Source organism: Mesoplodon densirostris, chromosome 1 (assembly GCF_025265405.1).
Source record: "Mesoplodon densirostris isolate mMesDen1 chromosome 1, mMesDen1 primary haplotype, whole genome shotgun sequence".
Classification (NCBI taxonomy): Eukaryota; Metazoa; Chordata; class Mammalia; order Artiodactyla; family Ziphiidae; genus Mesoplodon; species Mesoplodon densirostris.
The window spans coordinates 167,282,113-167,309,902 of NC_082661.1; the positions used below are offsets into that span (position 1 = coordinate 167,282,113).

The window sequence follows — 27,790 nt, forward strand, 5'->3', positions numbered from 1 at the left end:
CTGTGAGTGATGTGAGGGGAAAAAAAAACCCCAGTAGTATGTTAACAGTAGCCAGAGAAATAGTGATTTTTCTTCTGTTATCATTTAAGACCTATTATAATATTTTAATTTATATTCATTTCATACTGAAGTCTTCACTGTCTTAGCAAAATCAGAAAAAGTGCTATAATAAAATGCTGTCATTAAAAAAAAATAAACAAAAACCCCCCCTTGATTTTCTAGATAAGCCTTTGCCTGATACCACTGTTGAAATTATATCATTTTGTGTTGTGTGTATATCATCCCAACGTAACGATATAAACTTTGTGTGCTAAAACGTGACTGACAACAGGACCGGTAAGATTTCACTCTAAGATCACACTGTACAGGGGCTAAGGTAGAGAAGGGAAAACACAGAAGTTTCATAGATGTTTCTTAGGAAAAAACCCTTCAAAACCAGCCAGCAACAGCAGCTAAAACTTATATAGCGTTTACTAAGTGCCTGCACATTTCACCTTAACCCTATGAGGTAGGTTCTGCTATCATCTTCATTTTACAGATGAGGAAATGGGCACAGAAAGGTTAAGTAATTTGCCAAAGGTCACGTAAGGAATAAGTGGAAGAGCTGGGATTCAGATAAATGCAGTCTAGATGTAAGGACCATAGTTATAATCATACCATACTCCATATACTACATCAGTAAGGGAATAAGTTGCTCTCTTGAACAAATCTCCTATTCAATGATATGCATATGGTTCAGCTGGAAAAATTACAGACCAATCACCATCTGGCTAGAACCTTTATTATTTCAGGAATAGGCATCCTATGTAACTTGAGGTGGGTAGAATAGTTATTAATGGATTACTGTAGTATTTGTCAAAACACCATCTCAATAATCATACACTTATTTCATTCATAAGAACTTCCAAAAATAACTCGTGTATCAAAAAACTTATAAATGGCACAAGAGAGTTAAGTAATGGCCTATGGAGGAGAGGAGAATTCTGCTAGGGGAAACTAGTGAATCATTTTCTCCATTACATTTTTGATTGATATAGTTCATGAAAGAAGCCTCGCTTTGCCTTCCTTTTTTTTTTTAAATAAATTTATTTATTTATTTATTTTTGGCTGCGTTGGGTCTTCGTTGCTGTGCGCGGGCTTTCTCTAGTTGCAGCGAGCGGGGGCCACTCTTCATCGAGGTGCGCAAGGCTTCTCATTGCAGTGGCTTCTCTTGTTGCGGAGCACAGGCTCTAGGCTCGTGGGCTCTAGAGCACAGGATCAGTAGCTGTGGTGCACGGGCTTAGTTGCTCCGCGGCATGCGGGATCTTCCCAGATCAGGGCTCAAACCCATGTCCCCTGCATTGGCAGGCGGATTCCTAACCACTGCGCCACCAGGGAAGCCGTGCCTTCCTTTTTTTTAGTGATTCCTCTGAGAGGGAATGCAAGAAACTAAATCTGAGGGGGAAAACTGCTTTCATAATCTCAAGTGTAAACCACGAGTAGGCTTTTCTGATAAAAGTTAAAGCCTGAAGAGATAAGAAAGGCAAGCATGTATTCCTTTAAACATTTCAATAAATTTGTAAAAATATTCAGCAACTATGCACATATTGTTTGTATACTTAAAATGCAACAATTTTCATGCTTCGAATATTTTTTTCCTGAGTGTTTTAAGGATATTTTGTTCTACTAGACAATTCAAAAGTAAGACTTACACACACACATAATATATGTAACAGGAATTCTCCACATGATTAGCATTGTGGACTCTCCCAACAGTGTCAAACAATGAGAAGCCAAACATGATCACATCCATATCGTAAGGAGAGCGTGGAGAATCACCTATGTCTTTTGTTTTCTGCTCAGTGCTTCTGATAAGTTCAGCAGATGTACAGCCATGACTTGTTTCCAAACATCCAGACCCCCTCACTGGCTCACCACAATTACACGAGTGCTAAGTTCTAAGTATTCAAAGAAAGACTGCAGGTGTCGCTTTACTTCTCTCTGGTCCCTTTACCAAACCCCTACATCACTTATGACATTACTTGTTAATATTCTGCAATGAAAAACGCAGGTACACAAGTTTGCTAAATTTCACTTAACCAAATAAATTTAAAAATATATAAAATACTTAAATTCCTTCAACACAAAACTTGGTTTTCATATTCATTTGAACATTTTACAATTACTCAAACACAAGAATTGAAAATGTCTGTATTATTTGGAAGAGAACTACTGAATTTATTCTCCAGAAGAAAAAGCAGACCTGAAGCATCACATTACTGGAACACCTGAAACATGTTGACAAGTTCTTATCTTCTAAACTTCAACGAAAGCTGCTTGCACAAACTAAAGAATATCTGCCCCTATTAAACAAGCCAGATATCTGATGTATTAAGGAAGTCAGAAGCTGAGTCACTTCATTTCTTTCTGTTGCCTCCAGTTGCTAGAATACTGGCAATTCGCATAAATATATTTAATGTATCCATGTAGATTCCCAGCATCCTAGAAAAGAAATTATTCCTGTTAAATATGATGTAATTCTTGTAACAATGACAAAAACGATTTCTTAACGTAGGAGAGAAGAAAGCACAACACTGATTATTTGTCCCAGGTATATGAAATGGAAATTTTTAAAAAGACACCAACTAAGGAAGTCCTAGACTAGAAAACTATCAAGATTTTTCTTTTGGCAGATTAATCTTTTACGTGTTAAAGGGCAGTTTTAAAAATCATTATATTCTCTGACACTCTATTATGAGTACAGCATCTTGCTTTAAAAAAAAAAAAAAAGAAATGGGTAATAGACAATGAAATAATCAAAACAAAAACCAAAGAAACACCTTCACAAAAATGTGTCAGACACAAGTCTGGCATTTTAAAATATAACACACTCCCTCAATGCCTCCCCTCATTACCCCCAAAAAACCTGCTACAAATCTGTAAGCATTATAGCAATGTTTAAAAAAATCATTACATTAAGTTTTAAACAAAGAAAAATAAATTACTTTAAAAAATGTGATAGACACCATGAAACTCAAGGAAATTACTTAAATAAAATAACCTACTTTGGTGGAGAGGCCAAGGAAAGGAAAAAGCATTATTATACAACACTTAACATCAGCTACAGTTGAGTATCTCCAAAATGGAATTTTCAATTTTTAATAAAAAATTAAAAATTGAAGTGTTTCCAATTTTTAATAAAATAGGCTTTCCTATTAAAAATTTCAATTATGTACACTTTCCAAAAATAACACTTGACTAATACATCTTTTCTTCGGTTTTAAAGTCTGTTAAATATAAATTACACACACTCGCACACAATTAATTGACCAACAAAAGGACTATAAGGCTAATTAACAAAAATAGGTAAAATACTCTGAATCAACTGAATACATACCTAATTATGACACTTAGTTGCAATATAATCAAATGTATACACAACTTACTAAGGAAAGAGAACAGACCAAATAATAACAGAAATAAAATAGTAAAATTCAACGAAGTCATTGTTGCAGGTTGAACTCAAAAGATATGTTCAAGTCCTAATCTGTGGTACCTGTGAATGTGACCTTACTTGGGAATAGGGTCTTTGCGATTATAATTAAGATGTGAGTAAAGAAGAGGTAATATTGGAGAAGGGTGAGCCTTAATTCAATATGGCATCATTATAAGAGACAGAGATACAGGGAGAACATCATATGAGGACAGGAGTAAAGATTAGAGTGATATATCTAAAAGCCAAGGAATGCCAAGGATGGTTGGCCATGACAAGAAGCTAGGAGAGGCATGGAGTAGATTCTCCCCTAGGGCCCTCAGAAGGTACCAACCCTGATGATACCTTGATTTCAGACTTCTGGACTCTGGAACTATGAGAGAATAAATTTCTATTGTTTCAAATCAGCCAGTTTATATAATCTGTTATAGCAGTCCTTGGAAACTAACACAGTCATAAAACAAAATAGGCCGAAGCAACACAAATGTCCTTATGCAACAAAGACAAGACATTAAAGGCTACTTACGAATTGATGGGATCATATTTTTGAACTCCATACACTGGTACTACTTCTGCACGCTTGATTACTTTCTGTGTATCATACAGAAGAAACATGCTGAAAAGAACTAATCCGCCATAAATTGCCACTGAGTACAGAGTGGCGCCAGCCACAGTGGTAGGTGGAAGAAACATAGATCCTGAAATCAAAATGGGAAAAAAAAAGTTTTTTCTGGGAAAAAGGATTTTTCTGTAACTGGATTTATAATCAGCATTACTTAAAAAAATTTTCTTCTTTGGTATGCTGCACAGATAAGGAAACATCCGAGTATGTGCTCTAATTTTACATACATTCAGTTCAAAACCCCATTATACTCATTCTTGCAATGGGTCACTTGCCCACATTATAGGAAAGTTCCTGCATCAGAGCAATTTTCATGTTCTCCAGACCAACTTTCCCATTTTACATGTATTTGGTAAAACCAATGATAACGGTTTGCCATGATGCCAAATGAGCAAATCCAGTCAAATTAGCATATATGTTTTAACCAACTTTTAAAAATGACACTTACTAGATTCTCTCCATTAGGATACCTGAGTATGTCAGATGATTTTAGGACATCATGAACCAAGAACCAGGCATCAAAGCACAGTGGCTTACCTAGTGAGGACACAAAGACGACACCCAGGCCCACGCCCAGGGGTGCTCCCATGTTCAAAAACTTCTCACTGGGTGCACACATGGCCACAGTGGATAGGCCTCCCACAACACCAGCTGTGTACCATGCAGCTCTGATGAGAAGAGGCCCCCCTAATATCGTCAGAGGGGCCACCACTGCACCCATCACACCTGCAGAAAGAGCAAGCAGGCAGTTAAATATTTACTAAGTAACAACCAAAAGGAAAATGCTTCTTCTAACTAACATGCCATCTGAACATATAGCTTATAGTTAAACAGTATGATTACAAAAAGTCTTCTCCTTATTTAGGTGACACTATCCCCAAAACCCCACAACTAAAACTTGTACCTATCCAAATTCTAAATCACAAGTAACACGATTCCTAGTCAGTCAGTCAAAACTCACACAAGTATAAACACTAATTTAGATTTTTAGTAACTATGTCAAATTCAGTGTAGTTCATTATTTGGATCTGAGTCTACCAATAGTCTTTATAACAATATTCACATTTGGAAGAACTGAGATGAAAGGCTTAAAATAACTGAAGGTCAAATCTACTGTGCTGGGCCTCCCTGGTGGCGCAGTGCTTGAGAGTCCGCCTGCCGATGCAGGGGATACGGGTTCGTGCCCCGGTCCGGGAGGATCCCATATGCCGCGGAGCGGCTGGGCCTGTGAGCCATGGCCGCTGAGCCTGTGCATCCGGAGCCTGTGCTCCGCAACGGGAGAGGCCACAACAGTGAGAGGCCCGCGTACCACAAAAAAAAAAAAAAAAAAAAAAAAAAAATCTACTGTGCTGAAAGAGAACACAGTAAAAGGAAAGATTAAGTATATGATGCTAATCTTAAAGTAGGAACTTCAAGGACAGATGCTGCTGTTACCTTGTGTAATAGGGAATGTAATCACAGCTTGTAAAAAGCAATTTTAGTTGTCAGATAGTTATAAACATGTCCACCAAAAGTATAGTAATAATTTCATTAGCAAAGGTAAATAGAAATCTTTTATTTAAAAAAAACAGATCTTAGATAAGGCATTGTTTCCGTATTGAGTAGAGCAAGCTATACCCTTTTCTTTTTTTTTTTGGCAGTACCATGTGACTTGTGGGATCTTAGTTCCCCAACCAAGGATCGAACCTGGGCCCCCTGCAGTGGAAGCATAGAGTCCTAACCACTAGACAGCCAGGGAATTCTCAACTATACCCTTTTCTTAAACATTAAATGTGCATAGTTGAACTCATGGAATAAGCACAGAGCTACCTTCACACGGAAATTTTAATACCAGTGTGTCTCTTTTGAGACTAACATTTCTAGATCAAGTAATAGGGCATATTTTATTACATGATGATGAAAAATTAAAAATTTTTTTGCTCTAGGAAAGATATTGGATAGAAATTCATCTGTATGACATTTCTATTAGAATTCCTATCAGTTTTGCAACTGGCAGCAAAATTTTAAGAAAAACTTTCAAGGAGATTATTGAGATTTTTTCCAATGATACTGATAAAAATCTTAAATGGCAATAGATGTTTGCTGCTTAAGGACAAATCAATTACAAAACTGATAAGAATAGCTCAACATTATCATTGTGAATGAAAACTGCCCTTCAGAAAATTAGTACATCCACTGGGGAAAACAAGTATGGAGGTTCCTCAAAAAATAAACACAACTATCATATGATCCAGCAATCCCAATTCTGGGTTTGTAAGCAAAGGAACTGAAATCAGGATATGAAAACAACCCAAGTGTTTGTCAATGGATGGATGGATAAAGAAGATGCGGTATATATAAACAATGGAATATTATTCAGACTCAAAAAAGAATGAAATGTTGCACTTCTTGACAATACAGATGGATCTTGAGGGCATTACGCTAAGTGAAATAAGTTGGACAGAGAAAGACAAATATCGTATGATCTCACTTATATGTGGAATCTAAAAAAGTCAAACAGAGAAACACAGAGCATAGTGGTGGTTACTAGGGGTTGGGGGGAGACGAAAATGCGGAGATACCTGTCAAGGGGTACAAGCTTCCAGTTATGATTAACAAGTTTGAGGACCTAATGTACATCATGATTACAGCTAATAATACCGTTATCATAAATGCTGCTAAGAGAGTAGATCTTAAATGTTCTCACCATAAAAAAGATACGGTAAATACAAAATGAAGGTGTTAGCTAATGCTATGGTAGTAATCATTTTGTAATATATAAGTGTCAAATCAACATGTTGTATGTCTTAAACTTATACAATGTCATGTATCAGTCATATCTCTATAAAGCAGGGGAAAAACACAGTTAGAAGAGACGAGCTTTCAGTGAGCATTTCAGTAATTCTTGCACAGTATCACTTAGGCCTGATTGAGACCACAGCTGTGTCCACAAGGTATTAAACATCTGTATGAAAAATGAAAATAGAATGCATTGGGATGTTTATCCTGGGTCAAAACCTGGCTTTGATGTCTCTCTGACACTGTGAGTGGTTGCCCTTAGGTCATCCACTTTGGATTAAAGGGGTCTGAAACTCAATCATGTCAGTGAATGAAGAATTAGACAGAGAGTTGGACTTTAAGAAATAACATTGGGGGCTTCCCTGGTGGTGCAGTGGTTAAGAATCCGCCTGCCAGTGCAGGAGACATGGGTTTGAGCCCTGGTCCGGGAAGATCCCACATGCCATGGAGCAACTAAGCCTGTGCGCCACAACTACTGAGCCTGTGCTCTAGAAGCCGCAAGCCACATCTACTCCGCCTATGTGCCACAACTACTGAAGCCCATGTGCCTAGAGCCCATGCTCCACAACAAGAGAGGCCACTGCAATGAGAAGCCCGCACACCACAACGAAGAGTAGCCCCCACTCATCGCAACTAGAGAAAAGCTTGCGCGTAGCAACGAAGACCCAATGTAGCCAAAAATAAATAAATAAATAATAAATTTATGGGGGAAAAAAAGAAAAAAAGAGAAATAACATTGGGGGGGGGGTGTCAGTCTTGACTTTGGCACTTCCTGCTGTGTGACTTCACCCAGCCTCAGCTTCCTCATCCATGAACATATGGACAGGCTAATGCCAGCACACACAGCTTCCCAAGATGTTTATGAAGGATAAAGCAAATTCTGAAAACAAATTAAAAAAAGAAAAAAATGGCATTCATACTGTGCAAGAAAGGGTTAACACAGCAGACCTAAGCCTACCTTTACAAAGACCTGCTTGCAAGGTTAATCCTTGGCTGGCATCTGAGAACTTGGCACTGGAACCATTCTCTAACCTTAGGGTTAGACTATTTATGCAAACAGTGAGTTATGCTGAATGCCTGCTTTCCTTCTGGGAGTCTGGATTTTGGTAGTTGCTAGGAGGGCCCCTAAATGATCAGCCCCCAATAAAAACCTTGGGCGCTGAGTCTCTAATGGGCTTCCCTGGGCAGAAACATTGTACATGTTACTGCATATTTAGCATTCTTGCCGTATACCCTCAAAGGAAGGAGACAGCACTGAAAGCCTGTGTGTGGATTTCTCCACCCTCTAGACTTTGCCTGTATCTTTCTCCCTTGCTGATCTTGTTGTGTATCCTTTCACTGTAATAAACCTTAGCTCTGAGTATAACTATATGCTGAGTCCTGTGACTCCATCTAACAAATTGCTGAATGAATGGGTGGTCTTGGGGACTGCCCTCCAACACACATAAAACACTCAGAACTTAAGTAATTTATATGTTACAATTATATCAGATAAAAAGAGGTTTTCTAAGCAACACAGGTAGAAAGGCTTACTTATTCTAGCTAGAATTAAAACTACATAGCTACTTTAATTCAACAAGTGGATCTACTATTTATCAGAGATAAAATGACACTGAACCTGTTTATTCAAGGAAACAGTGTCTAAAATGGGAAACAGGTGTAGAACTCTATTTACTGGCTAAGATGTTGAATAATCCTTGAATATTTATATGGCACTAAGAGATATTAAATTTTATAGCAAATGCACACACTACGTTTTAAGTAATTTTTTTCTTAAAAGCAGGTTACTGGTATAAGAAAATATTGGGACCATCACCCTCCCAACCACAAAAGTTCTGTCTTGTAAAGGTCCATGGAAAATATCTATGGTTGAATTACCTAAGACCTAATGGAAGAGAGGCTTGAAAACCAAGGTTGGGAAGTCATGCTCTCTCACATTCACCAAAACAAAGCCAGCACATGAAGAATACAAATGATGTATTTCACACTGGAAATTCATCATACTGGGTACCCCAAAACTAATTTCCATTTACTAACCCATGTGAAAAACATTTCAGTCTGTCTCCCTGGAATTTTCATGGAAATCCTTATAAAATTTGTCTTGGCTTGTGGTAGAGATCATGCATCTAAAGCATTTTTGTTTCTGCATCTGGTGTTCTTTACTCAACCCAGAGGCAGAATACCCTGGGATACTTGCAATGGAAAATACTTTATGTAAACTTTAAAATATTTGTCTTTCCATAATTAAGGAAAATATTACATATACCTAAAGAAATATTAATACTGTTCCGCAATACCAGGGTTGGACAGCCTCTGTCCTGCCCACAGTAACTTTGTGCCAAAAACTATCTAAATACTGACCCAGCTAACCTCATCACACACAAAAGTGAATTTCCAAAGATCTTTTTGACTGCTTTCTTCTTCCCAATGCTCCACTGCAAAAATCTCTGCTCCTATTCTTTCACACATCTTACGTCCTCCTTCTCTGGTAGAGACCCGTTTCTTATTTTTCTAAAGATATACAACAAGAACAATTCTCAAGTGATGTGTATCAGATCTGAAATCCTTCTGGTATTAGACAAAATACATAAAAGGAAATCTCTGCATATACCAGACTGTCACCAGAGGCAAGTGTAATACTGGGGCTGTCTATGGTCTTAGTATCAGAATCATTAACTTTCCAGAGTGGAGATCTGGCAATACTACTACCAGGAATAAGTGCAGAAAACCGTGTTTAGCAGACATGAGGCTTAATTAAATTGTGTACATATCATTTACAACCGTGAAGAGCCATCAAAAAAGGCAGTATTTAAGATTGTTTAACAACAACTGTAAAACAGAACATACCAGAATGTAGTAACCAAGCAAGATGCTTTGGGCCTGGGCTCTGGTCATATGATATCGACTGGACCAGCATTCCAGCTCCAATCATGGCTGCAAAGGTTGCACCAATTGTCTGAAAGACATGTATTACTAAGAAAAATTGATGCTTATACAACAACAAAGTAGAAACCCACAGGTTCCAAGTCCAGTTAGTCCCTCCAATAAACCATGTTTAAAAAGATGAAGGATAATAAACAGAATCCTATATTTCTCTAGCACATTAAAAGGCCTTGTGCTCATTTCAGTTTGGTCAAATTAGCAAGAGCATCCCCTACTATCACACATAAAGTTTTCCAGACAACTTTAAGTGAATGAGTAGAGCTTTGGCAGACATCATCTTTAAAAAATTTTATTCTTGTTAGACAAAGGTATAACAAAACCCCTTTAAAAATCCCAGAATTATTTAATTATTTTAAATTATATTTATTTCGGTATAGCGCAAGTAACATTAAAAAAGTTAGTCATGATACACCAATTAAAATATATATATATGTGTGTGTGTGTGTGTGTGTGTATATATATATATATATATATATATATATATATATATATATATAGCACATTGTCTCAAACTCTGTATTTGCTAAATGAAAACCTGAAAAAAAGAAGCACACGGAAAAGGTGAGAAATAAGATTCTACATTTCTATCCTCCCAATTTTCTGGCTGAATTGGCCCTCATCCCCTTTCTTTGTCTATCTTCGATTTCCATTGTTATACATTTAAATATTGCTTGTGCATAACAAGGAAGAAATGTTTGTAATGAAAGATGATAATCTTCAGGAAATTTAAAGCAGAAATTGCAAACTTGCAGCCCTTGGGCGAGATCAAGCAGCAGATGCTTTGTCTGGCCAACTATTCAAAAAACAATTGAGCGTGAATGCATTTAGTTGTAAGGCTTTCTCTAGATGCCAAAATCCCACGTGACATACCAGGCCTGCCTCACTCATCTCATCTGCATTATGTCTAACCCATGGGCAACTGAACAGTCAACCTCTGAGGTAAAGTACAGGTAAACAAAACAGCTGTTTTTGCTGAGAATGCGAAAGCCTTCACTCATAACACAGAAAAGCACGCTGGGTTCTACTTCACCACCTTCCAATGGAGAAACAATTACTAAAAGCTACTTCATCTATCTCCGTGCAAAGCATTTTCAGGATATTTAACACAATTATATATTTTTCTTTTAAAGTCTTTCATCATCCAGGTTCATTTTTTTGCCTTTTACCTTCCCATACTCTACATTCCAGCTACACTGAACTGGTAGGCTGCAAACATACCCCAGTTTCACACCTCTTTGTTTATTGTGCCTAAAAATACCTCCTTCCTATCTGGTTGACATATTCAAGGATTACCTCTTTGCCTGTAAAGTTTTTCTGGCAGGTACCCTGGCTGTAATAAGCAGTGTCAGATGTCTCTACTCTGTTCCAAAAGCACTTGGTACAAACTTTGACGTTATCTGTGTGTATGTCTGTCACCTCCCAAGGGCTTCTTCCTCTCTGTAGCACCTGTCTGGCTTTCTAAACTATTTTACTTAAGCAGCCCTGAAGGCAGGTGAGACTGATCTTATGCTCACAAGCACCTGAGAATATGACCCAAGCACAAAACCTCCTTGAAGTCTTATTTTAGGGGCTAAACTCTTTTGTATATTTTAATCTTACATGTTTGCTTTATTACAAAAGCATTGCTTTAAATTGTTTACCTCTTATTAAAACTGACACACCTGATGAGAATGCAACAGGTTGATTCTGTGCCTTCAATAACCTCTAGGCTAGGAGATTCATGACACCCATCTGAGAAGCAAGACCCTAATACTGAAGTGTCTAAATGGCTACATAACTGCAAATGGTTCTCCTTTTAGAAAGTACAGAATAGTGGAAACATTACAGATTTGGAAGTCATAGGGATTTGGGTTGCCCATGGGAAGAATCAGTGGGAATTTGCTGTGGGAAGTGTGTAAGTGTTATATAAACTTTCCCATCTCCCATTCCCTTCCAGTCTCACACTCGTTGCTCTAGTTTGCATTACCATCATTTTAGACCTTGAAAAGGCACAGCTGGTATACCTGCTTCCTGTCTCTTCCACATTAGCTCTTAAAGCTCAAATACAAATCATACTTTTGCTGTTCCAGTATCTGCAATGGCCTCTAACCGCTTAGGTGCTCTCCTCAGCTCGGCAATCAAACACACCCTTTCTAATTGTGTCTTCTTCACACTCCAGACCTCAAACACTTGAACTTCACTTGAATGGGATTGTAAAGTCACTTATAATGATTATCTCCTCTCCTTTGCCCAAGCTGTTTTTTTCACAAAACTCAACTACCCTGTCCTCTCCTACTAAAATAAAAAAAATGCTAGTAAAACAACAAATGCTCAAGAAACTCTCACTGAATATAAAACCTTATAAAGGGTCAAGAAAAGTTCAGAACAGTGCCAGCACTATTCTACTCCTAGTAGTATAGAGTGCTTGGGTTTTTGTGACAGCTACCCTCCACTGACCTCTAAGATGGATTTTTTTTTTAACATCTTTATTGGAGTATAATTGCTTTACAGTGGTGTGTTAGTTTCTTCTTTATAACAAAGTGAATCAGCTATACATATACATATATCCCCATATCCCCTCCCTCTTGCGTCTCCCTCCCACCCTCCCTATCCCACCCCTCTAGGTGGTCACAAAGCACGGAACTGATCTCCCTGTGCTATGCGGCTGCTTCCCACTAGCTATCTATTTTACATTTGGTAGTGTATATATGTCCATGCCACTCTCTCACTTTGTCCCAGCTTACCCTTCGCCCACACTGTGTCCTCAAGTCCATTCTCTATGTCTGCGTCTTTACTCCTGTCCTGCCCCTAGGTTCTTCAGAACCATTTTTTTTTTTTTTTTTTTAGATTCCATATATGTGTTAGCATACGGTATTTCTTTTTCTCTTTCTGACTTACTTCATTCTGTATGACAGACTCTAGGTCCATCCACCTCACTACAAATAACTCAATTTCGTTTCTTTTTATGGCTAATATTCCATTGTATATATGTGCCACATAAGATGGATTTTCATCTGCCTTATTTTTTAGTAAATTACTACAAAATAGAGCTGTTTGGTATCTGCTGCTAGATAAGTAGAATGTTCCTGTAAGTTTGGTTTCCAACATCTTTGCTGCTACTAAAATACATATTCAACAAGGAATAATAGCTGACTTGCCTAAGAAGGTATTTCCTACTTTGTTTCAGCTGCACTAATAATTCATATATTACTTGAACGAAGATTTGTTCAATATAGTAAGGTATTCTTTCCATTTAATCCCCTCCTCTGAGAGTTTTCATTTAATCTCTTGCTATTTAGTGGGAAAGGAAAACAAAAACAGGCTAACTTACCACCCAAGAGCCTCTCATCATGAAGTTCATGAGGGCAGGAGTTCTGCTCACTGCCAGGGCAGACAAAGCTGTTATGCCGATACTTCCTGCTAAGTACATATAGGTGGTATGAATTCTATCCTTCACATACTGAGGCCAAATTCTGTAAGAAACACAACACAGTTAATTTATAGAATTATGAATGTGAATTTTGGTTGAATAATTTACTAGGTGGGAGATCTTGAGAAATACCACTTTATTTCTCTAAATCTTATTCCAGTATCATGGAAATAATGATGCATGTTGGAGTTACCATAAAAAATTAAGTAATATAAAACATATAAGCACTTGGCACATATACAAAACAACACATTTGCTTCTTGCTTAAACATATATAACCTTGGTAAAAGATTTTTATTTATTGTTTGAATAAATATATGCCAAGGAAATGAGAGATTCTATTTTTATTCATGTATATTTCCACACAGTTGGAACACTGGACACAAAATATTCCAAAAGTGGTGAAAGATAAGGATGAGAAGAAAACTGGAACCTTTAAGGCACGAATTGTTTGAGAAAAATTTACTTACATGGCTTTTTCAATAGCTCCAATCTCATTAGACATTCCCAAGCCATAGTAGCACAAAGCTCCAAGACCAACAGCAGCCCCTCCAGCAATAAACCATCTTCCCATCTGATCAACTGCAGAACACAGGAGGAAATGCAAGTTAATACTGCTGTCTTGACTAAAATGATTAGACTTAATTAATCTTTAAGTTCACTCTAACAAAATTTGCGGAGGCAGTATATCTGTAGATGTAGGGATACTTCTGTGATATATGTTATTTTATTCATAAAAGATGTGTGTTCTTGTGACACTCTTAGAAAATAAAGATGAGAAAAACATGCTAACATCACGTTATATTTAATATTGTGTCTAAAGTGCTATTAACACAGATGATGCTTTACATGGAGTCAAGAAAAAAATGAACCAAAGAAAAATGTAATTAGTGTTTACGCAGCAAGATCAAGGGAGAGGATGCTCTTGTTTTTTAGAGTATCGAGAGGAAATGTTATCAACTCTTAACTGGATGGAGGTATTCACAAAGAGCACCTTGCTCCCTTTAGTCAAAGTTTGTTCCCTAAGAATGTTACTACACTGTTGCTATGATTCATATAATTTGGTTTCTAGGGCCAACTGACCAACAGAAATGCCCTGAGGGATGCCAACTAGGGCTCTCTCCCATTTTAAAATACAGATGGTCCCCAACTTTAAGATTTTTAAAAAAACGATATGTATTTAAGTAGAAACTGTACTTTGAATTTTTAATTTTGATCTTTTCCTGGGGTACTGACATGCAGTACGATACTCCCTTGTGATGCTGGGCAGCGGCACCCAGTCAGCCAGTTGATCATGAGGGTAAACAGCCGATACACTTATAACCATTCTGTACTCACCCAACAATTCTATTTTTCACTTTCAGGATTCAATAAATCACAGGAAGGATTCAACACTTAATTATAAAATAGGCTTAGTGTTAGATAATTTTGCCCAACTGTAGGCTAATGTTAAGTATTCTGAACACGCTTAAGGTAGGCTAGGCTAAGCTATGATATTTGGTAAGTTAGGTATATTAAATATAATTTGAATTTCAGGACCTCTTTAAGTTATGATGGGTTTATCAGGACGTAACTCCATTTTAAGTCAGGGAAGATGGGTATTGACCTTTTGCAAGGCTGTTAAGGAGCAGTAGTGTTCTTTGATTTGGGGTAGATTACCAATCTAGATTCTGAACTTGCAAAGCTGAAATCCAAACTGTGAACCAAACTGACGTCATTAGGGTATTGCTTCCTGAGAGGCCCTAAATGGGCAGCCAATCAAGATGACCCCTCTTGAACAACTAACTTTTTATTAACATCTATGTTTTGGTGATTTACTCTTGACCTGAACATATACAAATATTATGTTTGAAGTAAGATTCTACATGACTTCAAATGAACTTCAATAACAGATTATAACTTTCAGATCATGGCACATTAACTAATAATCCTTAAAAAAATGGTGAAAGTAAAATTTTTTTCTGGAAGAAATATGACTGGGGACCACTGAGCTCAGTGTGAAGTACCAACCTTTTCAGGGTCATCAGATACCTGAGCATGACTGCCCTTCTTCTCACAAAATGCACATATGTACAAGTTTGCATATACTTTAAGGAGGCTGTTCATGGACCTTTTTTAAAACACGAGTTTACTAAAGGCTGCCACCTACTTTTAAATATTTTTTCCAGTGATGGTTCCAGAGCTGCCTCCTTGAGTTCTTGGCCAGTTTTTCCACGTCGAATTCCAATTCTTGTCTTGGTGGCATATTCCTGATACACATGGAAACAAAGACACACACCACCCACACCAAAAGAATGTTAACAACAAAATAAAACAGAGGATCTCATCACCCTAGAAAACTCTGGATAATGTAACTTGGTACTTTCTATGTATGTAAGTCATATATACTTCACTATGAAAGTATGTTAGCCAATCTAAAAAATTAAATGTAGACCTTACCTGTGCTCTATCTTCGAAGTGATTCACTAATTCATTACAACCTAACTTCTCAGGTCAGGTTTCAGAACTGTTTATTTCATAAACTACAAATTTTATTTATATCTCTAGAATTATCATATTTTAAACACTAACTTTTAAAAGATACGCATTTGGTAAGTATTAGCTGCATTTTTTCATCTGGGAAATGGGCTCAATCCTTCCTTTAATACAAAGCCAAAGGGAGGGATGACTACTACCTCTATTTTAGCTCTTTTTCAACAGTGGAAGAGTTAATTTAAGAGAAAAAAGTTGTCTCTTCTAGCTTCTGTATATTTCCTTATCTACCTCACATTTCAAAATTTATACCCCTAATTTGAATGCTAGAGCAGAAATCTACTACAAAAGGAAACGGGTTTCTCTCTAACTTGACAGATTTTGTTTTACCATTCTCTAAACAAGAGCTGAAATGACATGTTTAGTAACTTATTAATAAGTTATTGGCCAAATGGTAATATTCTTAAGCTTTTGACAATCGGCTCCACGATCTCTCTGTTGAACCATACAGCTCTCAATCCTTCACAAATTACTCTAAATTCTCTGAATGAGAAATTCCAAGAGCTGTAAGTAAAGGAGAAGTTACAGGAGTTCTTTTTCATATATGATAAGGATGGAACAGAACACTAATAGGAAGAAAGAGCTGATTTGGGACATTTTCAGGGCTGTTTCAGTAAATCACTAATAGTAGAATAGGGAGCTTCACAATCTGTCAAAAAAATGGTCCCAGAAGCATAGAGAGAGACAGACAATATAAAAATATTCAGATTAGCTTTACCCTGCTGGGTGGTAAGAGCCACTGATTTTTCGTGATGGAATTCTTCACAACAGGGGAGGCCTTGGTCAGAGCTGGGTGGAAAACCCTGGAAGGTAGTGTCCGGAGACACACAAGTCTTGCGGCCAGCATGGTGGTGCACCAGGTTTACCAAGCAGATCTGAAATGCTAGTTAGAGACAGAGACAAAAAATCACCCATTAACCAACCCACTGGCTCTAAGAAAGAGCCAGTCATCTCTTAGGAGGAAAGGTGAAATAAAGTGACCTTTTAAAATGATAATGATGAATACTCTGCTTGTCCCTTGTTAGTTCAAGAAATCCATCCCACAGAACTGGTTTGGGATGGACCACCAAAATGGGTTTAAATTCCAATCGGAACAATAACAAGAGGAATGACTTTTAAGTTATGTGTCCAATACAGAGTGGATTTAATATCTTAAGAGAATTAAGGGGTGTGTGATGGATTTTATACATGTGGTTTTGGCTGAAGATTTATACCAGCATTCAGTGGGAAAATTTAAAAAAGAGCTAAGAATAACTTTGAGCAGAGGAAAAATGTCATCCAAGAAGTGATTAACTCTTCAAGGTCATACTACATTGCAAGGTTATAAAACATCAGTGGAAACCAAGCATGCCAAGTATTACTTCCCTTCAAAATATGATATAAAAATATTCAAGGTATTGAAACCACCTGGGATGTATCTTAAAAATGTAGATTCCTAGGTCTAACTTCGGTCCTAATGATTTAACCCCTAGGAATAGGACACAGTAATATGTATTTTAACTAGCACCCCAAAAGCTAAGAATCTTTGCTTTTAAATACCTATCTGAGTGTACTTCCAACTCTGCCACGGGATCTGCGAGGGGTGTACAAAACTGACACCTATCCTTTGGAAAAATACCGAATCATTCTAGCACTTTCGTGACATTACATCATCTCAGCCTAAAGGTGCTGTGCCTCTCAGTCCTCAACACACCTACTGAGGAGCAGCAGCTCAGAGTGGCCTCCAGAGTGGGAATTTTACTTCTATCACAGGCTAGAAGTGGCCTCGTGTGCATGTTTGATCCCTGAGACTCAGGTGCCTTAACTACAAAATGGGTACTATTACCGACCCCGTACGCTTTCGTGTGCATCAATGAGCTCGGGCGCCTGGTCCCCCGAGAAAGTTCAGCTAGATCACAAGACTCGGATGAGAGCCCGGCAGCAAAAACTCCAGCCTCCCAAAGTCAACGCACAACTCTACAGCACACCAGCCGCAGGCACCCCGTTATCTACCACAGCGGCGCCTGGGAGGCCCGGCCGCGGGGATGATTCAGCACCTCGCTGCCCAGGGAGAAGCAGGCAGAGAGAGCGGGCCCCTGCCCGCCTACCCCAGGCCCCGAAGTCGCCATCCCCTCCACCGGGTCACCTGCAGGACGGCCCTGACGCGCCGCCAGCCCGTGACGCAGCCCGCAGCGCTGCCGTCTCCAGTCCTCCCCACACGCACGCAGCGGCCCAACGAGGCCGGCTGTCAGTAGTACGGTGGATCGCGGTGCCTCACGGCCCGGGGGAGCCTTACCTCAGTCCCTGGTCAACTCAAGGGCGCAGGTCCCCTTCCGGGACGGCGAATCGCAACGACTACCACGTCCCGCGCCCTCCGTCCACTTCTTACAGATTGTGAGCGCAGTCTCTTTAGCTCGCTGCGTGACGCAACATCCGGAGAAGTCGCAAACACTACGGACAGCCAATCATGAGAGGAGGCCTAACGGAAGGGCGGGTATAGTAGGAAGGAGGGGTTCCGAGCTGTAGGGGCGGGGCCAATGGAGGATTGTTGGGAGCCTCGCAGTCAACGTCCATCGTGGGTGTGGGCAGAGAAGGCATTTCAGCCATTTTAGCTCTGGGTAGCGGAGCTCACCGTTTTTCTCTCAACAGTTACACTTGCAGCAGTTAAAAAATTATTTTAAAATTGAAAGATGATAGTATGAGAATTAAAAATTATTCCTTCGTCCTGTTTCTTTCCTCTTGTCAAGAATTTATTGCCAGATAGTGTGCCAAATTGGCAGTTTCAGACCGGAGCCAACGGGTTTCTTGCGGCAGATGTGAAATCTACAAAATGGTCTGAGTCACACGAGGTCGGAGAGCCGCCTGGCCGGATTTTAGGAGTTCTTTCATTGCTTTGTGACCTCCCCATGACACACTTTCAAGGTTCAGTGAATACTAGTATAATAGGTTGGTACAACAGGCTCTGCCTCTTACCCAGGGTTGTTTTGAAAACTATTTGTATGCACGTAATTTGTAAGTTGAAAAACCATTTCTTGGCTACGTGAGGAAGATTTTCCCCTCCTATCATTCTCATTTACCCGTTAAACAAATATTTACTGAGGCTCACTTTGTACCAAATTCTGTACTAGAGATACATACAAATAAAAGACATATTGTACCATTGAAATAAAAGACATATTGTACCATTGTTTTGGCAAAACAAACTCCTTGACCTTATGGCGTTTACTTTCTGGTGGAGACAAGAAAATAGACAAAATGTTTGTTAGTGATAAGTACTAAGAAGAAAAATAAATCTGCGTAAAACCCTAGACGGGCGCTATTTCGATAAGGTGATTAACAACATGTAAAATTCATGAACCTAATCTCCTAAGCTATTGTTAATTGTGATTTATGATAATCCTCTAACCATGTAAATCTTGACAAACAAAAAGATTTGCGTTTTATGTGGGTAATAAAACAGCTTGGCATCTGACTGGTTTCTTATCCTCCACTTGCTGGCTAAGTGGAGAGTGGGTTATAGAGGAGAAGAATCAGACTCGAGGACTAAAAATATTTTATTTCTTTTTAGTTAAAATAAATACCCTCACCCTGTCTTTCTGAAACTGAGCAGGACGCTGAAGGGCCCTCCTGGGTGCAAAAGCCTTTCCAGGTCCCTCATTTCTTATTTGCAGGATAAAGGCTTCAGCCTCCTAGATCTTCCCTGAGCTCCAAAGAGCAGATTCAAACAGTTGCCAATCAGGGAAGTGGGGGAATGCAGAAACAAGGGAGGAGCAGTGAAGAAACAATAATGCAGCCTTGGGGCAGGTTCCTTGTTCCTTCTCATGGAATATACATAATATCTTTAAGTTCTTCTGCAGGAACAAAATCTCCCACCCATGTGGAGGATGGTAACTTCAGGTTGAGCGCTTGATTCCTGGGGCATCGCCCTGTTGCCTCACCACCACCCAATCAGAAGAAAGTCACACACCCTGCAGCCAAATTTTGCCCATTAAAACTTCTCCCTAAAAACCATTGGGAGTTCGGGGTTTTTCAGCATAAACCACCCATTCTTGCTTGGCCCTGCAATAAACCTGTCTCTGCTTCAAACAAATTTTGGTTTGTTTGGCCTTACTGTCCATTGGGCACATGAACTTATGTTCAGTAACCCTACTAGACTTTTCCATCAGGAGATGTGGTATGGCTGAAAGAGAGTTGAAAAGGGAGTTTGTGACCTTCATTCTCTGCCTTCCCCAACGGGGTCTTATGTGGTCACTGTGTTTCCCAACAAAGGTGCTCTTCTCTGAAAGTTTGGTGATATTTCTGAACACAGGGGACCAACTTCTCAAACAGTGTTTAAATGGCAGAAAACAAAGCAGGTATGAAGGAGTCAAGTTCTTCCTCACCCTGTTTTCTCTTGGTCTTAAAGTTTGCCATGTCAGAGAGTCCTAGAACCCCTGAGGCCTGGATAAACCCAAGACTGTAGCTGTGAGCATGGGCCAGCTTGTTTGTACCCTTCAAGACACTGCTCAGTAGTGAAGGGGACACCAGAAATATGCATGGGCAAGACACCCAGATGGGCATCAACAGACCATGGCGTGTTCTATATGACAGAGCCAGCATATGACTCTGTCTGGGTGAGAGACAAAACTGTGCTAACCTCAACAGTTAAATCCTTCCAGCAACTGAAGGAAAATGAAGCCATGGGTGAGAAAGGGGCTGCTCCCTTGGATATCTGCTGAAAGCATCTACCCGGGAGCTGGTACATGGAAGTAGAATGGAGGGATAGAAAACAGGCCACACCTTTTTCCTCTTCTTTAACATGGATGTTTCTTCTTTCTTTCTTATTTTTTTTATAGTACTGCTGCTCTTTATTTATTTGTTAAATTAAAATTTTTTAATATATTTTATTTTATTTATCTATTTTTTAAAAAATTGTATACAATTTTTAAAGATTACTTTCCATTTGCAACTATTACAAAATACTGGCTATATTCCCCAAGTTGTACAATACATCCTTGAGCCTATCTTACCCCAATAGTTTGTACCTCCCTCTCTCCTACCCCTATATTGCCCTTCCCCACCCCCACTGGTAACCACTAGTTTGCTCTCTATATCTCTGAGTCAGCTTCTTTTTTGTTATATTCATTAGTTGTATTTCTTAGATTCCACATGTAAGTGATATCATACAGTATTTGTCTTTCTCCATCTGACTTATTTCACTTAGCATAATGCCCACCATGTCCATCTATGTTGCTGCATATGGCAAAATTTCATTATTTTCATGACTGAGTAGTATTCCTTTGTGTATATTTATATATCATAACTTCTTTATCCATTCATCTGTTGATGGACACTTAGGTCATTTCCATACCTTGGCAATTGTAAGTAATGCTGCTATGAATATGAACAGTGGAGTGCATGTGTCTTTTTGAATTAGTGTTTTTTTTTTTTTTTTTTTTGATACCTACCCAGGAGTGGAATTGCTGGGTCATATGGTAGTTCTATTTTTAGTTTTTCAAGGAACCTCCATACTGTTTTTCACAGTGGCTGCACCAGTTTCCATTCCCACCACAGTGTATGAGGGTTCCCTTTTCTCCACATCCTTGCCAACATCTGTTATTTGTTTTCTTTTTTAAAAAAATAAATTTATTTATTTGTTTGTTTATTTATTTATTTTATTTTTGGCTGTGTTGGGTCTTTGTTGCCCCGTGCAGGCTTTTCTCTAGTTGCGGTGAGGGGGGCTACTCTTCATTGGGGTGCACGGGCTTGTCATTGCAGTGGCTTCTTTTGTTGTGGAGCACGGGCTCTAGGTGCGTGGGCTTCAGTAGTTGTGGCACACGGGCTCAGTAATTGTGGCTCGTGGGCTTAGTTGTTCCGCGGCATGTGGGATCTTCCTGGACCAGGGCTCGAACCCATGTCCCCTGCACTGGCAGGCAGATTCTTAACCACTGCGCCACCAGGGAAGCCCTTGTGTTCTTTTTAATGATAGCATTCTGACAGGTGTGAGGTGATATCTCTTTATGGTTTTGATTTTGCATTTCCCTGATGAATAGCAATGTTGAGCATCTTTTCAGGTGCCTGTTGGCCATCTGCATTTCCTCTTTGGAAAAATGGGAAAACTGGACAGCTACATGTAAAAGAATGAAATTAGAACATTCTCTGACATCATATACAAAAATAAACTCAAAATAGATTAAAGACCTAAATGTAAGACTGGATACTATAGAACTCCTAGAGGAAAACATAGGCAGGGCACTCTTTGACATAAATCACAGTAATATTTTTTTGGATCCATCTCCTAAAGTAAAGGAAATAAGAGCAAAAGTAAACAATTAAACTTAAAAGCTTTTGCACAGCAAAGGAAACCATTGACAAAAAAAAAGTCCACCTACTGAATGGGAGAAAATGTTTGCAAATGAGATGACCAATAAGGGATTAATATCCAACATATAGAAACAGCTCATACAACACAACATCAAAAAAAAAGCAACCAAATTAAAAAATGGGCAGAAGAAATGAATAACGTGGATGTTTCTAATCCATATGGGGCCCAGCAGAGGAGAAAGTGCTTTGAACTTCTGGTGGAGGATGGTGATAAGTCCTAAATACGACTGGCAAATTGTCAGATTGTCCTGAGCTTGCCAGAGTGGAATAAACTAAGCTATCTGCTTTAGGCTGACTGGGGGCTCAAAAGCAGCATTGATGCCAGATTGAGAAAAAGTGTAGCTCATTTTTGTACTCATTTATTGGCAGCTTTTCAATGTACACCACTCACAGAGATGCAACCAAACACTGTACATATGTCAAAGGGCAAGTCCGTTAATGGAATAGTAACTGTGAAGGGGCAGAACACTGGAGGAATCTTGAGAATCATCTCACACTTCCTGGTCAGATTGTAAGGAGTAAACTAAGACCCAGAAATGATAATAGCTTAAGAAAACCTAACAAGGTAATGGTGGATCTGGGTCTAGAACCTACATTCCCAATGAAGGTAAAAACTGGTTCTGGAGGGGTGAAAAAACTCTTTATACACAGGCAGACCTCGGAGATATTGTGGGTTTGGTTCTGGACCACTGCAATAAAGGGAATATCGCAATAAAGTGAGTCGCATAAATATTTTGATTTCCCAGTGCATATAAAAGTTAAGTTTACACTATGCTGTACTCTATTAAGTGTGCAATAATAGTATTATGTCTGAAAAATACAATGTACATACCTTAATTAAAAAATACTTTATTGCTAAAAAATACAGACCATCACCTCATCTTCAGTGAGTCATAGTAGTAACATCAAAGATCACTGATCACAGATCACCAAAACAAATATAATAATACTGAAAAAGTTTGAGATATTCTGAGAATTAAACAAAATGTGTCACAGAGACATGAAGTAAGCAAATGTTGTTGGAAAAATGCCACCGACAGACTTGCTCACTGCAGGGTTGCCACAGACTTTCAATTTGTAAAAAATGCAGTAGCTGCAAAGTGCAATAATATGAGGTATGCCTGGAGATATATATATATATATATATATATATATATATATATATATCACAACTATACATTACATACAGTACATTAAAATTTCATGGGGGAAGGCAATTAGGAAAAAAATGTCTGAAATGTCTCCTTAGGGAAGCAATCATGAAAAACTGGTTGAGAAACTTTGCTCTAGAATCGAGGATTCCTTTGACTCGTGGTGGGTCCACTCTGGTAGCAGACCTGCTCAGCAGAAAAATCTTAGTTTTCCATCTATGATTCTATCAGTGAGATGTTATTTGCGGTAATTTTATGACCTCTTGATAAAAATTCCATATCTGTATTCTTTGTGCTCCAATATATTATTTCTAACTGCTTTGGGACATCTCCATCTAACTTGTCTAAAACCAAGTTATAGCTAAGGAGTGGTCCAGCAGATTGCACATAATAGATGTACTCCAGTATTCATTTCTCCCTGAGCCTTCAGATTCCTTTATAGTAGTTCTCTCCAAGTGTAGGGATTAATAGGTCCTAGGTCCTCGTGCCAGTAGCAATGGCATCACCCCTGAGCTTGTTAGAAATGCAAATTCAAGGCCCTCCTCAACCTACTGGATCAGAATTTCTGGGTCTGGGGCCCAGGAAACTGTTTAACCAAATCTACAGGTGATATTTATGCATGTTAAAAATTAAAAATCACTTTTCAACAGTATGCTAGAGAAATTTTGCCATCTCATACTCATAGTATAGGTTATTGTTTAGTCCAAGCTTCAGTTAACCAACTAGAAAGCTATAAAGACACTTCCATAAGCTCACACTAACACATTTAAATCCTGAATGCCAGGGAAGTGCATCCATATTGATAATCAAACCATACATTTTATTTTCTTTAATACCCTTAGAGTCTACTTCCATAAATGCTAACCAGACTCCTGATCATACCAATTGATGAGATCCTATTTCTCCTTGGTGTGTAATATGTCTCTCCGAGAACAGGCTTTGTATTTCTTTATCTGGGCTATGCTGAAATCTGACTTGATTTATTTAGATTTACAGGAATGGAGGGTGTGCTTGTAATAAAGCACAGTCACCCAGATATTTCAGTACTGGGCCACATGATCAGAAACCCAAAAGTGTGGGGCCCACATGGATCTTAAAAAAAAAAAAAGCTAAAAGTGGTGAAATAGTTTGTTAGCTATTAGAATTATACTCTTTTAGCAATAATACAGAAAGTAGGACAAAAGAATATTTTAATAATAGCTAAAGCTTATTGAATTCTACTATGTGTAGACATTACTAGTTTTTGGTCATTTTATATTTATTATATTGTGTACTCTTGTAAGATGGCCTCAGAGGCTTGACCCTGCCCTATCTCCTGTTACCTCCCCCCCACCGCCCCCCCCAACCAAGAATTTAAGTCTCTTGATTGGATTTGACCAAGGATGCTTTTTCAGGTGGTGTGTGGGTGGGTAAAAAAGGCAAACAAATTAAGGGTTTTCAAGGGAGGGATTATAATGATGGACCATAGGATCTAGGCTGGGTCAGGATGGATGTGAGAAGGGTGAGAGAAACTAAAAACCTGCTATAATTAATGGGCTGGAAGTTTTGGGATTTGTATTATTGCTAGAGTTGGTGATTTCAATGAAATGAGGTTGTAGTAAAAAAAATTTGGATATTTGAAATTCAGATATTGGAGGAAGTGTGGTTGATGGTAATGGCAAGGTCGTGAGTATGACCATGGGATAAGTGACTGAGGTATGGTGGAAGAAAAGATGATTATTAGTGACAAAGAGCTGAGAGGTCTAGGTGTTGGACAGATCTTCCAATGGATGCTGATACACTGAGAACGGCGACAGGACTAGGGGTGGAAGGGAGGGTGGGTATGTAAGTACAATAATGGCCCCCTAAAAATGCCCATGTTCTAATCTGTGGACTCTGTGAATATGTTTCCTTACATGGCAAAAGGGACTTTGTATATATTATTAAGTTAAGGATCTTCAGATGGGGAGTTTACCCTGGATTATGGGGCTAAGGGGCAATTAGTCACAAGGGTCATTGTAAGAGTAAGACAATAGGATCAGAGTAAGAGAAGGAGATGTAATGATGGAGACAGGAATTAGAGTGATATGGGGTTATGGCCCAAGGAATGTGGGCAGCCTCTTGGAGCTAGAAAAGGCAGAGAAATAGATTCTCCCCTTCTAGGAGATAGCACCTCCAGAAGGAATGCAGCCCTTTCTGAAACCATTTTAGACTCCAGAACTGTAAGGTAATAAATTTGTGTTGTTTTAAGCCAGTAAGTTTGAGGTAATTTGTTACAGCAGTCATAGGAAATTAACACAGCAGATGTTAGAGTCATTAATGAATTAGGGAGAGTGATGGTAGAGGTTAGGAGGCGGGGTGGTAAAGGACGGAATTAAGGAGGTAACACCTGATACATACATTCAAATGTTGCTGGGGTTTTAGAAGGAGGAAGGGAACTTACAGGTGATGTATCATGAGTTCCACGGCTCATGATGGAAGGTTTGGGAAATAGGATCAGATTAGGATGGGTCTAGATCGCTATAGGGATATGTTGATGGAGAACCTGGAGATTTTGGGTTTCTATGGCACCCGCAAAACAAGGAAGAGAGACAAGAGTCCTGAGGTCTGTTATCTCCAGGTAGTTTCATTTATTTATTCAACATATATTTATTCAGCACCTACTCTGAGGAGGGTCTGTTATGGGCATGAATGGTTTGGTGACCCACGGGAAAGTTAGTGCATCCTTCTGGGGAATCCTGGTGATGGTTATTTTGAATGCCAGAAATTTGAGTTGCTCTAAAATATTCCTTTTCCTGTTCTGTGGGCAAAGTGGTATGACAGGCTGGATGGGTTGAGGGGAGATGAGAAGGAAAGAATGTTGATGGCAGTGATGTCTTATTTGGAATAGGAAGCTTGGGACTTTCACTTTCTCCAGTGGCTTGATGGGCTCCAGTGGCTTGATAGCCACCTAAAATGAAAGAAGAATCAGACTGGCATCAGATTTCTTTTTTTTTTTTTTTTTTTTTTTTTTTTTTTTTTGCTGTACGCGGGCCTCTCACTGCTGTGGCCTCTCCCGTTGCGGAGCACAGGCTCCGGACACACAGGCTCCGCGGCCATGGCTCGCGGGCCCAGCTGCTCCGCGGCATGTGGGATCCTCCGGGATCGGGGCACGAACCCGTGTCCCCTGCATCGGCAGGCGGACTCTCAACCACTGCGCCACCATGGAAGCCCCAGATTTCTTATTCACAACATTAGATGCTAGAAGCCAGTGGAGCAATGACTTTGAAGCTCTGAAGAAATAGAACTGAGGACCTGGAATTTTATACTAGGCAAGAAATAAATCGAGTATGAGTGAGGGCTGGACTTTGCTCTGGGGTAGATTCCTTGCCTTTCCTCCACTGTGCTCTGTATTGCAGGAGACTTGTTCTGTAGTCTGCTATTCCCAGGCTCCTGTTTTACTGCCTTATGGTTAGGTTCAAGCAGTGAGAGAGCACAGGAGGAATGAAGATACCAGGATATAATTCCTCCCAATCCCTCCCACCCCTCCCCCTGCAGTGGAATCTGACCTTTGCTGTGCGTTCTCTGTGGCTCCAGTTTCTCCTGGGTTACCTGGCCCAGGGGTGGGACCTGCAAACACCACCTCTTGCTTTGTCCCTCCAGCCTAAGGATGACTGTGAATGTCCACAGTCTGTAATAATTGGGTTGCCTTTCTCCTTGTTTGGTTTCTTAGTTCTTCCATTATTTATGTAACCAATTTTTTCCATTAAATTTCCTCTGTTTAAATGCTTTAGTGGCTTTACTTTTCCTGTTAGGGATTTGAGTGATACGGCAAGATAAAGATATTTTTGGGAATTCATGGAATCAGAAAGTTTATCTCTGGCATAATCCTTCTCAGGAAGTTTTATGATGATATACTCTAGAAAACAAGGAAGGAATTCAAGAAAGAGGCTGGATCCACTCCAAGAGTACAAGAGGGAGCAGTGGATCCAATTCCAGAGGGCAGTGAAGGAAAATCCAGGATAAGAGCTACGCCCCAGGCCTGTAGCACAAACATATCAGCTTGAAATAGGAGTACAGAGGGCTCCAAAAAAAGTCAATTTAAAACCTCCTCCCACAAAATAAAATCTATGTAAGACCACAAGCTGTTGTGATCCAAATTTGAAGCAAAATAAGATATGCAATGATTTTAAACATAATTGATAGACTATAAGAGAACCCATTTCACCTTGATACAAGGATCATTCTTCTCACCATGGCCCGGGGATTGTGACATGGGACTTGTAAAAAAGGAAATATAACCATAGCATTATATTTAGCTTTGCAGTAAAAAAATATTGAGTCATATTAATGTAAATGCTCTTTATTGGTTTTTTTAGCTCTTAAAGTCAAACTAAGTACAAAGAATCGTAGACCTGATTATGCTTGCAGCAGAGAATATAAACGTTAACAACCTTGGTACTATAAAAATAAAAGTGCAAATGCAGAAGGTCAAGGGAAGAAAGTTGAAAGGAGGTATGAGGAATTAATATTCTCATTTTGCAAAGGGAAGAATGAGCCAACTAAAGTTGATAGAATAAGTA

General features: G+C 39.1%; 1 protein-coding gene across 1 annotated transcript; it reads right to left on the reverse strand.

The window, feature by feature from the left end:
- Positions 1-2,193: 2,193 nt before the first annotated feature.
- Positions 2,194-18,157, reverse strand: GHITM (growth hormone inducible transmembrane protein). Its single transcript, XM_060111399.1, has 9 exons — positions 18,032-18,157; positions 16,475-16,639; positions 15,374-15,473; positions 13,695-13,806; positions 13,126-13,267; positions 9,720-9,828; positions 4,632-4,820; positions 3,999-4,170; positions 2,194-2,481 (listed from the first exon to the last, which is right to left on the reverse strand). Exons 2-9 carry the CDS (start codon positions 16,601-16,603, stop codon positions 2,397-2,399), a joined length of 1,038 nt encoding a protein of 345 aa, XP_059967382.1. The 5' UTR covers positions 16,604-16,639; positions 18,032-18,157; the 3' UTR covers positions 2,194-2,396.
- Between the last annotated feature and the right edge of the window lie 9,633 nt (positions 18,158-27,790).

Excerpts from the sequence above, each read along its gene's own strand:
- GHITM (XM_060111399.1), bottom strand. The coding sequence starts at position 16,603 with ATGCTGGCCGCAAGACTTGTGTGTCTCCGGACACTACCTTCCAGGGTT. Across the intron at positions 13,268-13,694 it reads GGAGCTATTGAAAAAGCCAT|AATTTGGCCTCAGTATGTGA; the intron begins GTAAGTAAATTT and ends TGTTTCTTACAG. Across the intron at positions 4,171-4,631 it reads CGTCTTTGTGTCCTCACTAG|GATCTATGTTTCTTCCACCT; the intron begins GTAAGCCACTGT and ends TTTTGATTTCAG.